The sequence below is a fragment of the Maniola jurtina genome, chromosome 16, assembly GCF_905333055.1.
Source record: "Maniola jurtina chromosome 16, ilManJurt1.1, whole genome shotgun sequence".
NCBI lineage: Eukaryota > Metazoa > Arthropoda > Insecta > Lepidoptera > Nymphalidae > Maniola > Maniola jurtina.
Window position 1 is genome coordinate 490,433 of NC_060044.1, and position 15,907 is coordinate 506,339.

General features: G+C 39.3%; 1 protein-coding gene across 1 annotated transcript in view; it reads right to left on the reverse strand.

Annotated features, from left to right (window-relative positions):
- The window catches only part of LOC123873117 (xanthine dehydrogenase/oxidase-like), a 28,175-nt gene extending 14,254 nt beyond the window's left edge, over positions 1-13,921 (reverse strand). The window contains exons 1-13 of the mRNA XM_045917826.1: positions 13,879-13,921; positions 11,754-11,911; positions 10,662-10,822; positions 9,237-9,667; positions 8,542-8,762; positions 8,116-8,218; positions 7,063-7,190; positions 6,581-6,868; positions 5,494-5,655; positions 4,417-4,542; positions 3,328-3,812; positions 2,128-2,311; positions 1,345-1,540 (exon numbers count right to left, since the gene is read on the reverse strand). Coding sequence (XP_045773782.1) covers positions 1,345-1,540; positions 2,128-2,311; positions 3,328-3,812; positions 4,417-4,542; positions 5,494-5,655; positions 6,581-6,868; positions 7,063-7,190; positions 8,116-8,218; positions 8,542-8,762; positions 9,237-9,667; positions 10,662-10,822; positions 11,754-11,911; positions 13,879-13,921 — 2,686 coding nt within the window. The remainder of the gene's footprint in view (positions 1-1,344; positions 1,541-2,127; positions 2,312-3,327; positions 3,813-4,416; positions 4,543-5,493; positions 5,656-6,580; positions 6,869-7,062; positions 7,191-8,115; positions 8,219-8,541; positions 8,763-9,236; positions 9,668-10,661; positions 10,823-11,753; positions 11,912-13,878) is intronic.
- Between the last annotated feature and the right edge of the window lie 1,986 nt (positions 13,922-15,907).

Sequence of the window (15,907 nt, forward strand, 5' to 3'; positions counted from 1 at the left end):
CGGGATTTCTGCACCGATTTGCGTATTTTTTTTTAATCCGATAGAGAAACTTTGCGACATTGACTTATGAAAAATTTAGATTCCAACTCCTCAATCCTGATGCTGCAAGGGACCTGACCACCAAAGTGGATGGAATTTAGAAACTGTCGTCGGTTATCAATTGATATTGAAGGTACCAAGGATTTCAATTGATATTGAAGGTTGATACCAAGTAAAGACTTTGTCGTTGACCTCGAGGACCCAACTCCTCAACCCTGATGCTGTAAGGATTTGCATTCCTAAATCCTGGTAATCCCTCGGGATTTTTAAAAGATCATCAAATGTTTTATGTGGTACAGAAATACGTTACATCCCGGAGACGGGCTGTTACGGACAGGCTACTTTTGTCCTGAAAAATCCAAATTTCCCACGGGATTTTCAAAAACCTAAATCCCCGCGGGCGAAGCTGCGGGCATCAGCTAGTCAAACAATATAATTGCTTGTTTCTGAGTGTGCGTGGCTTCATAGACCCGTCCACGTATGCTTGCCAACGCTTTGGAGCGTTCCAATTGGCAGGCAAGCCATCTGTAGTGTTTGCCGATGCATCTGGCGCCAGTTTTACAGTAAAAATAAAAATATTTTTATTCTATTAAACTTTTACAAGTACTTTTGAATCGTCATATGCATCTACCAGTGGTTCGGGATGATTTTCCTACCGATAAGATCCAGTGAGAAACTCGGCGGTTGCTCTTTTCATTTATTTGATATACAATATTATGGCAGGTACAAAAGTAATTATTGAAGTCAGCAGGCATTGCTGGAGCGAGCTAAGTACAGGTCGAATCCACGCTATTTTATCACTTACGTAATCTTAAATCGTAATATGCTTTTTTCAGGAGCGTATTTTTAACCCCCGACCCAAAAAGAGGGGTGTTATAAGTTTGACGTGTGTATCTGTGTATCTGTGTGTCTGTGTATCTGTGTATCTGTCTGTAGCATCGTAGCTCCTAAACTAATGAACCGATTTTAATTTAGTTTTTTTTGTTTGAAAGGTGGCTTGATCGAGAGTGTTCTTAGCTATAATCCAAGAAAATCGGTTCAGCTGTTTGAAAGTTATCAGCTCTTTTCTAGTTACTGTAACCTTCACTTGTCGGGGGTGTTATAAATTTTTAATTTACACTTGTTAATGGATTTTTTGAACTTGTGTAAGGGCAAGTCCAAAATTGATTGTGAAATTTTGTTATAAAAGATTATACCCATTCCCACAAAATATGACTTTTGGAGCTTCCTGAGGCGGAGCGTAGGAGTCGCAGGTGTATTACGGTTTCTAGTTCGCCTATTATGCAGATCACTGGCGTTACTTACCGGGCGATCGGCACCAAGTATTCGAAGGAGTGTCAGTGAGGACGTTGTAGCAGTTGTAATTCCACAAGGCCTTGTTGTAGCAGTTGAAGTACACGTCCATGCCCAGCGCCAACAGGGGCTCGTTGACAACATAGCCGTTGTCGCCGTACAGATCGCAGTTCACGTATTGAATCTCCCCGTTTGAGTTCACGCCGACCTGCAATATGAATAGCAAAAAAAACCGACTTCAAAAACCTCAAACACTAAAAAGTAAAAAATAATCTTTGTTTAGCTACACGTGTTATGTACATAGGTATGAAGTCGAGCGAGCATAATAAAACAAAATTAGAAATTCAAGTGTGAAGCTCGCCCGACTTAGGTTACGATGAATCTGAGAAACTTTTCCTGCATCTAAAATAAGGGCACTTTGTTACTACTTTTCATTACATAATGCAATGCAACAAAATTACTTGATAGGTTAGATCTCCATTTTTATTTTTTATTTTAACCTTAGAATAGTTACACCTTTAATTAATAAACCGAGTGCCAAATAATAACTGTAAACTGCATATTGTTAATGCGAATAAGGTACCCTGGATACAGGATTACCTAGTGTGGGTACCACCAGACACAGAAAAATTGTACAAGACATTTTGTAAATAAATAATTTTTAATTTTTTTCATTTTCATTTTTTCAGATACACAGATACACACGTCAAACTTACAACACCCCTCTTTTTGGGTCGGGGGTTAAAAATAAAACGAAGCTTTGAAAAGGACGGCAGAAATGTGACGTTATCATACCTCAAAGTCTCTGGAGCAGGGCATGCGCTTGCCCAAAGCCCTCATGTTGTCAGTTAGTGGAGTGGCCATGCGGCAGGGGCGGTTGAGCACGTGGGCCGCCAGAGCAGTAGCACAAGACACCATGTTGGCTCTGCCTATCTTGAAACCATAGGCTCCGCCGATTCGCGCGCAGCAAACGTCGATGCTAACAAGATGAAGGTAAACAGCACTAAAACTACCCGCGAACTGTCGCCAGAATAGCGACTAATACAATAATAGAATAGAATAGATTTTTTCAACTTTTCCAAGTGCTTTTGAATCGTCAAAATAATTTACCACTGGTTCGGAATGTCGTTCCTACCGAGAAGAACCAGCAAGAAACTCGCCGGTTGCTCTTTTCAACTGTTCAATTTACAATAACATTATGCCATACTATTCAAGCAAATTGCAACCCCGCGCATTGCTGGAGCGAGTCAAATCCATGCTTTTTATCATTTACATAATCTTCGATTGTATAATATGCTTTATCCAGGAGCATACTTTTAATAGATTTTTTAAACTTTTGTAAAGGCAAGTCTGAAATTGACTATGGGATTTTTTTATAAAATACACTCATTCCCACAAATGACTTTCCCAGTTTCCTGAGGCGGAGCGTAGTTAACAGTAGGAGCGTATTTTAACATTGTATATATTTATACACGGTGAAAATAATTGTTGGGAAGACAACCATTATTTTCGGAAGACACCACAGACAGACTGACGGAGATACGGACAAACAGAGAGACAACGCAGTGATCCTATAAGGGTTGGGTTTTTGCTTTTGAGGTACGGAACTCTAAAAAATGGTTCATTATAAATGCAAAAGTGTGTCTGTCTGTCTGTCTGTCTGCCTGCTAGCTTTTCACGACCCAACAGTTTAACCGATTTTGATGAAATTTGGTACATAGGTAGCTTAAATCCCGGGGACGGACATGGGCTACTTTTGATCCCTGAAAATCAAAGAGTTCCCACGGGATTCTCAAAGACCCATCCGTTAAACCGATTTATATTAAATTTGGTACAGAGGTAGCTTGCGTCCCCGAAATTAACATTTTTAGCAAGCAACTTTTTATCCTAGAAAAGCAAAGAGTTCCCACAGGATTTTAAAAACCTAAATCCACGCGAACGAAGTGGGGAGCATTATCTAGTAACATAATAATTGTTTGATTGACATATAATTACTTGCTTTGGTCCATCTTGAGAAGCCTAGAAACCGCTTGATGCACTAGATCCATCCATTGCGTCGTAGCGTGCAACCGTAATCCATCTTCAGTGGGACGAGCTACGCAAACTAAAGTCTCCATGGGATTGTGATACTGCCCATAAATTGTATTATTTCCTTTAATTACTTTAGCAACATCAGTTCCTTTAGATGTTGCTTTTACGGATTGGAAGGCGCTGACTCGTTTTGGATCCTTTTTAGCAGCATTTATATCAACGACTGGTTTCCTCGGGTCTGTGTACGTAACATCGACGTAAGCAGATCCGGATATAGCCGCGGCTTGACTCTCGGCCACAATCACGCCAATAGGCTGATCGAAATATTTTACTACGCCGTCACAAAACAATTCCTCGTTAGCCAAATTATATCCATTGGGAGCTGGTATAAAACTGTTTACTCCCGGGATATCTTTTGCCGAAATGAATGCTACCACTCCCGGCACGGCCTGAAAAAAGTTGAATAAATTAATTCTTTTATCAAATATTGTCTGCAAGAGATTGCTTTAGAAGCCTTTACACCTCAAACAAATTTGAATTTCGCGTATTATAATTACAAAGAACACTATTCACTATTCACTATTTCTGTTTGACAAGATGCTTGGGTAGGTATACATTATTAATTTTTATGCAATTTCAATCAATAAATAATTTGCATTATATAGATCCTACGACATAATTTTGTAGACTTATAATTTTATTCACTGTATTGTAATTTAACGATCTGACTTTCGTAAGCGCTTTTATAAGTCTGAATGGAAGAATTAATTAAATAACAAACCCCAAATGAATCACATAGAGGTGACTCGCTAATTTTCATCAATTTAAACTTATCCATACTTAATATTATAAATGCGAAAGTGTGTCTGTCTGTCTGCTACCTTTTCGCGGCCCAACAGTTTAATTGATTCTGACGAATTTTGGTACAGAGTTAGCTTATATCCCGGGGACGAACATAGGCTACTTTTTATCCCGGAAAATTAAACGCGGGCATTCTCTAGTTGCTTATAAAAACCATAGAGTACAGTAAAATAAGAAAAACTAATTGCTTACCAGAGCTCTCGTAGTATCAATGTTTTTTATAGTTCCAACAACCTTAGCCAAGACAAATGCGAGATGCAACTCATTTGGACACAATGGGATATCGTCCGTGTATTGAGCTTCTCCTGCACATTGGATCTAAATGAAATGGAAACATTTTTTCTTAATATAACCTTTTGCAAGCAACTTGAACTGTCAAGAATGTATTACAAGTAGAGTTGGGTCTTCCAACAAAGAAAACAAGCGCGTCTTAGGCTGCAACGTCACTTGCCAGCAGGAAAAATATTTTTTATTCAATTAGACTTTTACAAGTAACTATTTTTGAATCGCCAAATGCATATACCACTGGTTCGAAATGCCGAGAGAAGAGCCAGCAAGAAACTCGGCAGTTTATGTTCAAAGATTTGATATACCTACAATATTATGCCATTTATAAAAGTACCTAATTGAAGTCCCGCGCATTGCTGGAGCGAGCTGCAGGTGAAAACCACACAATATAATCTATTTTAAAAATAAAAAGGCTTTAGAAGAACCAGCAAGCAACTCGACGGTTGCCCTTTTCAAATATTACATTCACAAATTATGCCATATAATATGGAGTAAGCGATCGCAGTCCCACGCATTGCTTGAGCGAGCTGCAAGTCAAGTTCACGCTTTTTTATCTTTTTATGTAATGCTTTTGATATAATTTAATATTTATCATTATCGCCATGAACAACTGATAGGCGTCTGCTCTTTGACATGGGTTCTCACTTCTTGGTAGGTACTTCCACGATCTTGCGCCGCCTGAATCCAGCGGCTCCCTGTGACTCGTTTGATGTTGTTTGCCTACCTAGTGCCTACACTCCAACGCTGCATTTCACCGTGAGGTCACCATTTTAGCACCTCGGCACCACACCACCACCACCAAACTTGCCCTGCCCATTACCATTTCAGCTTCGCAGCCCGTTGAGTTATGTCGGTTGTAGTGCGGATCTCATTTCTGATTCGATCACGTAGAGAAACTCCAAGTATAACTCTCTCCAACGTCCGTTGAGTGACTATGAGGTCCATGGTTAGCGACTATACAATCTTGAAAATGATACTCACTAGTCCATCGGTTTTGGGAATAGGTTTGGTTATTGGCCACAGGGCTTGGTTGGTGCTGGTCGTCTGGTGGCCCTCGGATGCTGGCCTGGTTTCTCTATGCTTGAGAGCTCCAGAACGATATATGTCAGCCAAAGTATTTTCTGGACACAGTGAGAGAAGACTCTGAAAGAAGTGAATGGGACTAATAAATATACATATATATCTCTACCTATAAGTTATAATAACTAGGCTTTTGTTGTCACATTGAGGAGATGTGTTGAGCGCTGTGATCTTATAGTGAAAGGGCCTGGCTTCGATTCCCGGCAGGGATAGTTTGGGAATTTATAATTATAATTAATATAATAATTATATTATATAATTAATAATTATAATTATAATTAGATACTAATTTATCTCTGGTCTGGTCTGGTGGGAGGCTTCAGCCGTGGCTAGTTACCATCTCTCATGTCTCTCAACAAGTTCAAAGCTCTCATAAAGCTTAAACTGATTGAAAAATCCTATTACAATGTAAAGGATTATTAAATAATAAGAAAGCTTGGAAATGAGTTGCCAAACAGCTTTGATAGTTCTAATAAGTACCTATAAGTTGTTCTGTAAAGTGGTGATAGAAAAAAGTATACCCAGCTGAGTTTGTTGTGGGCTCTTCTCAGACGCGTCCAGCGTTTGGAACCCTCGTAGCTTTAGTTTTAAGTTAATGTAATTATCACCTGATAATGTAATTAATTATCAATTGAAGCTCGTGATAACCTAGTGGTTAGAACGTCCGCCTCCTAATCTGAGGTCGGGGGTTCGATCCCGGGCACGCACCACTTACTTTTCAAGTAAGCAATTAAATATCACTTGCTTTAAGGGTGAAGGAAAACATCGTGAGGAAATATGCTTGCCTGAGAGTTCTCCATGTTCTCAAAGGTGTGTGAAGTCTGCCAATCCGCATTGGGCCAGCGTGGCGGACTATGGCCTAAACCCTTCTCATTCTGAGAGGAGACCCGTACTCAGTAGTGGGGCGGAAATGGGTTGATCAGGAATTAATTATCACCACGTTTGACAATCAGAAATTTGAATAAATGACTGATTTTATAGAATTTACCTTATAGAAGAGTCCACAAGCCAGTTGTCGACGGTAGCACACAGAAGGTTCAGTCAAGTGTTCTGTTATGACCAGTTCATTAACCAGTACGTCCAATGCGCCTTGCAGGGTTTCGTTGGTGAACGGGTTTTTGCCGACCAGGTACCGCTCGGCTTTGTTTGCGCGACTGAAGTTTGTCGAAAGGGCTCCGTACACGATTCTGCATTCTTCTACTATGTTGCTCTCGTCCAGTTTGTAGTAGAAACCCGCGTTGACTAACGCGTGGACGCTCTGGGAGCGCGGCATTATCTAGAAGCAACGGGTGAACTCAGTGATATTACAATAAGGTAACGATAAAGATAATTGTGTGTGTGTGTGTGTGTGTGTGTGTGTATGTGTCAATGTTGCTTGAAAACAGCTCTATTAATCCTAACCCTACGACAATGTATAAATCAAATTTTTCATACGTATAAATTAAAAAAATAAAATGGATTCGCACTTACCTTGTAAGTTCGTACTTTACACTCGGGAGCCAGGGGCGGTAAAACAATGTTCAAAATAATCTTCCCAGACATATCTTCTTTTAGGAATCCCTGCATGGACAAGACGCGCTTTAGCCCATCAGATTGCACTGTAACAACATAGTTATTATTTCTAAATATTTTTGAACACAGCATTGCCTAGAAGATGCCTCCATTTGAAATTTGAGGAGAAAACTGATGCCGGAAGGGCGAATTAGAAATGAGGAGGCAAATCGCTTCGTACGAGTCCGTGGGATTTCGACTAAGTACGGATGCAGACCTTGACGATGCCTCGCGGTACGATAGTAGCAAGACCAGCAATATTAGGTGATAGAGGAGACAGCATCAAAACCGGGAGCCGCAGCAGAAATGGGTGAAACCGGTAAGCGACGCAAGTATGCCTCTCTTATCGAGGGTTACATTTTTGTTCCGTTTGCCGTGGATACCCTGGGGCCATGGAGTCTTAGTGCTAAAAAAAATTTACGAGACATTTCACCGCGATTAAAAGCTTCATCTGGTGATCTGGAGACAGAAGGGCTGGCTCATTATTTGCGCAACGGATCAGTCTGGCTGACCAGCGCGGAAATGCGGCCAGTATTCTTGGCACCATTCCACGCGGGCATGATTTGCACAGTAATTAGATAAGGCTAGCTTTAAGTTTCATTGTAATACAAGGTGTAGGCCAGAATGCTTGCAAACCTTAGGGTTATTATTATACTACCTAAGCAAAATCTGATGCCAATTATCGTGCACTTTTAGTGATTTAGTATTTTTCGAACCCGCAAATCGCAATGTACAGCATGCAAAACTGGGGTCAATGTTCCACCTAAGGCACCGCATTGACTCTGAGTGGCCTATCTACGTAACGTTTGTTGACCTTAGCGTCAGTCAAATGATTTAATTGCAATATTGAAATTTTAAAAGATGAACTTTACAAAATACAGGATTACCTTATCAGTACTATCACCTGTCTTCATTTTTGCTAGCGTTCTGGTTACACCTTGTATTTTCAATAAACAAATAAAAAGTACTTACGTATAGTGATCTCTCCTCCAACAGTTTCTAGGAAAAGATAAATGTCCGATTGGAAACCTGGAGATTGTTTCTTGATCATCAAGTTGCCAGCGATGGTTCCCAACTAAAATATATTTATTGAAATGATAAGTACCATTGTACAAACAACACTTTATTTTTATTTTTATGGCGGCAATTTTGATTTTTTTAGTATTTGTTGTTATAACAGCAATAGAAACACCTCTACCTATTATGGACCACAGATACAGCCCGCTGACAGACATGCTCGTTCCCACTAGTTGAACTGATTTGTTCAACCGTTGAACTAGTGGGAATTCAGACGGACAGACGGACAGCGGAGCCTTAGTAATAGGGTCCCGTTGGCACCATTCGGGTACGGAACCCTGAAAACTTCCTACGCTATGCTAGATCCCTCATTTTACTTACATTCCTGATGGCAACGTGGGCAACTAAATCGACATGAGACCAAATTTCCTTGAGATAACTGAAGCCGTCATACTCCAACGCGAGTTGGAATATATCCATCATCTCACCCAGCGTGCAGCCGCCGGCCACAAACAGGTTCTGGTCCATGTACCAGCCTTTCATTTCCGGTATTCCAGTTATATCTATCAATAGTTGGGGATACTCATTTATTGGAATCGCTCCTGGAATCAAACAAATAAAATCATAAGAGCCGTGTTAGCTGAGTGGTTAAGACGTCCGCCTCCTATTCAGGAGGTTGGGGTCAAGTGCGCGCCGGACTCGCACACGTAGGGTTCCGTACCATTGAACAAGATTTAACACTTATGTGCAACACTGCAAGTTAATAACGGACAGCGTCATCTACCTATATGTGATTTAGTATCTACCAATATGTCCATAAACACATTTAAATTATTATTTTTTTACTCCAAAATTCACAGTTTTCGGATTTTTTCCTAAAAACCTGCTATAAAACCTACTTGTCTGTCGCATTTCATGATTCAGGTGCTAATTCCCTTGTCTTTACACAACAAACAGACAGAAAACGAAGTTATCCTATAAGGTTTCCTTTTTTCCTTTTCAGGTACGAAACTCTAATTATTCCACTTAAGTGAAGTCAGAGCGAGTAAGCTTCAGGCTCAGTAGAAAAAAATTACCTTTCACGGTATTTCCCGCCACAAGCATACACGATTCCAAGCCATGCTGTTGCCAAACGTCAAAGATATCAGTGAACTTGGTAACTCTGTACCAATCCCGGTTGTCCTTCAGTCTGATATGCAACATCTCATCGTGCACTTCGTTTCTGGAAACCATGCACCAATCGGATTGGTCAGACTTCTGATCCGAGCAACAGCCACCAGATTTGTCCTTGGAGCAACAGTCGTCAGATTTCTTCTTAGACGAGCAGCAGCCCGCAGAACTTCCGCAGATTTTCAGGTCTTCGATGGATAGTGACGAAGGGGTTGGGGCATCACTGGCGAACTGCTTGAAAGTCTTGAGGATTGGTCTGTACCCGGTACATCTGCAAATGTTGCTTCCGAGTGCCCTCTCTATGTCTATCATCGTGCGAGGCTTCGCTTTCAAAAAGCTACAAAAACAAATGGATTAAATACATGCAGGGTATAACCTAGCAAAAACGAAGACAGGTAATAGTATTGATGATTACTGATAAAATACCATTAAAAAATAAGAAAGTGGGTAGTTCGGTATCGTCCATGACAGCCCGAACTTCATCTCTCGCAGTAATGCAGTTCCGTCGTGATCACAACTCATGTAACCCAGTTACATCAAAATATCAACAAGTCAAAATCATAAAATTTCACGACTCCCCTATTTGTTCAAATACCTTACCCATACTTATAATATAATAAATGCGAAAGTGTGTCTGTCTGTCTGTCTGTCTGCTACCTTTTCACAGCCCAACAGTGTAACCGATTTTGACGTTTGGTACAGAGTTAGCTTATATCCCGGGGACGGATATAGTTTACTTTTTATTCCAGAAAATCAAAGAGTTCCCACAGGATTCCTAAAAACCCATCCGCTTAACCAATTTGTATGTTTGATACCGAGATAGCTTGCGTCCCTGTAATTGACATAAGCATTTTTCCCTGGAAAATCTAACAGTTACCAATCTTTAAAAACCTAAATCCACGCGGACGAAGTCACGGGCATCCTCTTGTATTTAATAGACGTCGAATCAGAATCAAACCGAGACCTCCCTCGCTCTAGTTCAATCTGCCTCCACTAATCTTGAACAATTTAGAAAATCCCACCGAAATGAAACCAAGGGTCATTCGGTCATAGGTACATTTTCACCACTATTAGGCTACTTTTCAATAACCACGCCCTGAAACTACCCTTTACAGGTGGGCAGCTTACCTACAGTACAGTCAGCAGATAATTTGGGCTGTGTCAGTATCCTCAGTTCTCCTGCGGATCTGCTTAGTTCAGATCTTATTCTTCAGGGAAATTCCATATCCCTTTCAATAGCTCGCTGAGCAACTTTGAACTTGTAAATACAGCGTTATATAAGAGGATGAGGAGGGCATACTGGTTGAAGGCTTTCATCTTCATTATCTTACCTGTACATATTCATGATCATCCCTGGAGAGCAGTATCCGCACTGGGATCCATTATTCTCCGCGAGGGTCTTCTGCAGCGGATGGTATCCATCCAAGCGGTTGCCAACCTGCTCGATGGTCTCGATATCCCAGCCCTGACATGACATTATTGACACCAGGCACTAGAAGAAGCATTTATATGGTCAGGTCATCTTTTGGAGTTCTTGGAGACCTCCACTTTTTTTGATGTAACATCCGTTTGGTAATTTTTTTTTCGAATAAAATATAGCCTATATCACCCGAACCTTTACAACGAATCAATTGACACCTCATTCATCAAAATCGTCCCAGTAGTTTAGGCACTACGATGGAACACACAGAATTTGGATACAAAGATAATTATAACCCTTCCTTTTGGATTAGCCGCTGTCGGGTAACAAAACGGGCCCGATATAACTTCTATATTATCATCATCAATCCATCTCCGCCTTACTGGCGGGTCTTAGGCAATCGTTTCATAAACTACTATTATGGTACTACTAGAGGATGCCCGCGACTTCGTCCGCGTGGATTTAGGTTTTTAAGGATCCCGTAGGAACTGTTTAATTTTCCTGGATAGAAATTTGCCTGTGTCAATTACAGGGACGCAAGCTACCTCGGTACCAAATTTCATACGAATCGGATGGATCTTTAGGAATCCCATGAGAACTCTTTGATTTTCCGGTATAAAAAGTAGTCTATGTCTGTCCCCGGGCTGTAAGCTAACTCTGTACCAAATTCATTAAAATCGGTTCAGTGGAATGAAAATATTTTTTCCGACATTTTACACGATAAATCAAAAACTATTAAGAATAATTTTTTTACTTTTTACATACAACACTTTTTTTGTGATGTAACCACAAATTCACGGTTATCGGATTTTTTCCTTTACTTGTGGCAGTTGTAAGACCTACCTACCTGCCAAATTTCATGATTCTAAGTCAACGGGAAGTAGCCTATTGGTTTTCTTGACAGACACGACAGACGGACAGACAGACAAAGTGATTCTATAAGGGTTCCACTGTTCCTTTTATGGTACGGAACCTTAAAAAAGTTGGTTTTTGTGGGACTTACGGAGTTGAGGCTGACGCGTTCTTCGCCATGGCATTTGACCACGCTGACCATGCAGGCGCCGCAGCCACCTTCCTTGCACATGTACTTCGTGCCATGGAGATTGAGGTAGTACCGTAGATAATCCAAGAGCGTCGTGGTGGAGCTTTCCTCGCACCCAACTAAAACCATTAAATTAAATTAAGTTAAATTAAATTAAAAACAACTTTATTGTTAGCAAAATTACAAAGAGTAAGAATACAGGATACACTTAAACAAGTATAAATTAAAAATTTATATCACCCCCGACAAGTAAAGGTTACAGTAACTAGAAAAGAGTTCATAACTTTCAAACGGCTGAACCGATTTTCTTGGATTATAGCTAAATATATCGTAGCTCCTAAACTACTGAACCGATTTTAGTTTAGTTTTTTTTTGTTTGAAAGGTGGCTTGATCGATAGTGTTTTTAGCTATAATCCAAGAAAATCGGTTCAGCCGTTTGAAAGTTATCAGCTCTTTTCTAGTTACTGTAACCTTCACTTGTAGGGGGTGTTATAAATTTTTAATTTACACTCGTCAATTCAATTCAATTCAAATTTCTTTATTGCGAATATGGGTAAACAGCAGTGGACATGTTAAAAAACAAAAAGGGTACAACCAAATTTTGTCTAAAAGCATGCAATATGTAATGATATAATACACTTCTATAATACATGGTTTGGTAAAATTAGTCACATTAAATACTTTGTCAAAAAATATTTAAATTGTATTATATTAATTATTTATATTATTTATATAATATTAAATTATATGTAAAAATCAATAAATATTACCCTATAATATGTTAAACCGAAGTATCAGCCTACCACTGTAGCACACATTTAAATCGGTTTAGCTTGGTTTTCGCGTGATGCGCGTACAGACAGACAGACAAGAAAATTAAAAAAAAATAGTTTTGGGACATACATCGATAATAATGTTTTCTCCGATTAAAATTTTCAAAATATTTTAAATGTACAGAAATCGTCCAGTTACAGTTTTATTCTATGTATTAGATTCGATAACATAAACTACTGTAAAAATATACCCGCGTCAAATGGTGTCGAGAATATGGGCTGCTCTTACGCGCTGAACAGCCAGGCTGATCCTTTGCACAAAAATTTGCCAGCCCCTTTTTCACCAGTTGGTTCATAACTATTATTTAGATAATTTTACATAAAAATAATAGTAACAACTTATGAATGCCTGAAAAGCTTTGAATGTCCCGTTAGAATCCTTTTAGAATCCTTATAATATTATCATCTCAAGTGACACTGGCTATAACTTTTTAAGAAAAAAAGCAATAAATGGCAGGCCAGTCGTGTTTTTAATTTTTTAATTATTACTTAAGAACCTGTCTTTTTTATTTTTTATGTAAAAATATTTTATTATAATAATTAATGATTTATTTATTTATATAGAAACTCGATGGTGCCAGCAGCTTGGCCCGAGTGAATTTAGATTTTTAAAAATCCCGCGAGAGCTTTTGATTTTTCAGGACAAAAGTAGCCTATCCGTACTAATAGTAGACCATTCCCGGATGCAACCGGGACGGTAGCAAATTTCGTAAAAATATTTAAGAGGATGATTCTTTAAAAATCCCGTAGTATCACTACGATTTGGGAACTCTTTACTTGGTAGATACCTATTTATAACCAACAGTTTCTAAAACCCATCAGTTTTGGTGGTCAGGTTCCCTGCATGCATCAGGATCGAGGAGTTGGAATTCAAATTTTGTATGGGATAATGTTGCAAAGTTTCTCTATCGATTAAAAAAAATACGCGAATTGGTACAGAAATCTCGGAGATTTCGGTGTACATATATAGGAAAACACACACTCCTCGCCCAATCCTTTAATTGTTTGTGAAAGCCCCTTCAAAATAGGTTTAGCCGTTCCAAAGCTTGGCCCGTTCAAACAGATAGACAAAAATTTTAAAAATGTGTGATTCGGTTATAGTACGGTTAAAATAAGATTATGAGCTTAATGTGAGGTAGTTATTTCGAAATTACAGACAGACACTTCAATTTTATTTATTAGAAGATAGGTATAGATATTAAATAATAAATAGGGTTTCATTATTTTAATACTAAATTATTGTTTTACATACCCGAATGGTTGACTCCGTTAACCGTAAAAGTAACTTTGTCCATGTCCGTATCTCTTCACTCGGCCAGACTAAGTGAGGATGAGCGTTTTGAAAAACTTCTGAAGTCGTCTCAGAATCAAACAATGGTGTTCTTTACTTTGTTATAAACTGACAAAAGCATGTGGTTTCAGTTATACATTTTTTTAAATTCAACAAGTTAAGTCTTGACTGCGATCTAAGGAGGAAGCAATCACCACCTGGGTGGCTGGTGCACTTCGACCACCCGTTGCGCCAGATCCTTTTTTCCTCTCACATGCAAACTGTGGAATCAGTTCCCATCGCTGGTGACTGGTGTTCCCACTAGATTACAACATGGGGTTATAAAGGAGGCGGACCAACAAATTCCTGAAAGGCCGGCAACGCATCGGTTGTACCTCTGATGCTGCAAATGTTCATGGGCGGCGGCACTTAACATCAGGTGACCCGCCTGCTCGTTTTCTCGCGATTTTATTATAAACTAGCCGATGCCCGCGATTTCACCCGCGTGGATTTTGGTTTTTCGAAATCCTGTGGGAACTCTTTAATTTTCCGGGATAAAAAGTAGCCTATGGTCTAATCCAGGATAATATATCTCCATTCCAAATTTTAGCCAAATCCGTCCAGTGGTTTTTGCGTGAAGGTGTAACTAAAATACACCACACACATACATACACACAAACTTTTGCCTAATATAATATTAGTGTGAAGTGTGACAAAGCAAACTAACTGGGAAGGAGTGTGGTAGTCTTTATTTAATCCATACCCCTTATTGGTTTTGGTAACTATCGGTCGGATAGGGTGGTAACTAGCCACGGTCTTAGTCTCCCATCAGACCAGACCAGCGACAATTTAAGGAATATTAACGGCAGGGGCAATTTGGAATCGAACGCGGGACCTCCCAAGGTCACAGCGCTCACCACTGCGCCAGGGAGGTCGTCATAGTGTATTCGTATTAATTTTTAACCCCCGAACCAAAAAAGAGGGGTGTTATAAGTTTGACGTGTACTATCTGTGTATCTGTCTGTGGCATCGTACCTCCTAAACTAATGAACGGATTTTAATTTAGTTTCTTTTGTTGGAAAGGTGGCTTGATCGAGAGTGTTCTTAGCTATTATCCATGAAAATCGGTTCATCCGTTTGAAAGTTATCAGCTCTTTTCTATTTACTGTAACCTTCACTTGTCGGGGGTGTTATAAATTTTTAATTTACACTTGTAATACTAAGCAATGTACTTTGTGAAGGTAAACGTCGTGAGGTAACCTGCATACCTGAGAATTCTCCATATTGTTCTCAGAGGTATGTATTCATAGTGGATTATGACGGAAGCCTTGCTCATTCGTCTCAAGAGACCTGTTCTCAGTAGTGAGCTGGCGATGGCTTGTGATGATGATAATGATGACGATGATAAATTTTGTGTTTTCCGTATTATTAGAGAACCTACGTTTTTAAAACTTTCGAAATTCAATTCGAATATATAGGTGCGTTTGTGATTCGTTGGTCACTCAAAATGATTACGTTTATTTACTTAGTTATCGTCTTTGTCATTTGAATGGGATTGCGTAACAGGGAGAGCCTTATTGCTACGAGTAACTTCTCTCCGTGTATATCTATAGAGTTTAGTAAGCGGCTTAGTTCATGGCTTTAGCTACTCTGTAATATGCCACAATGAGATGTATTTATTTGACACGTAAGTAATGCCCAAGAGTTTTAGATGGGTATAAAGCTTATTAAAATATCACAAAAAATATTAATAGATACACACGTACAGATATTTTTATAAGTACGTAAGTACATATTTAAATATGACTCAGTTACCTGAATTAAAACGAAAAAAATATTATTATTAGGTATTCTACATAACTACATCGAAAGTTGGTTATATTATATTTTAATAGGTAAGTAGAGATGTATGGAGGGGTTATTTAGGTACATGGTGGGGCAAATAATACCCCCTCCATCGCATTTAAGCACATATTATGCAAAACGTAATATATCTGCTTTGGAGTGGAGG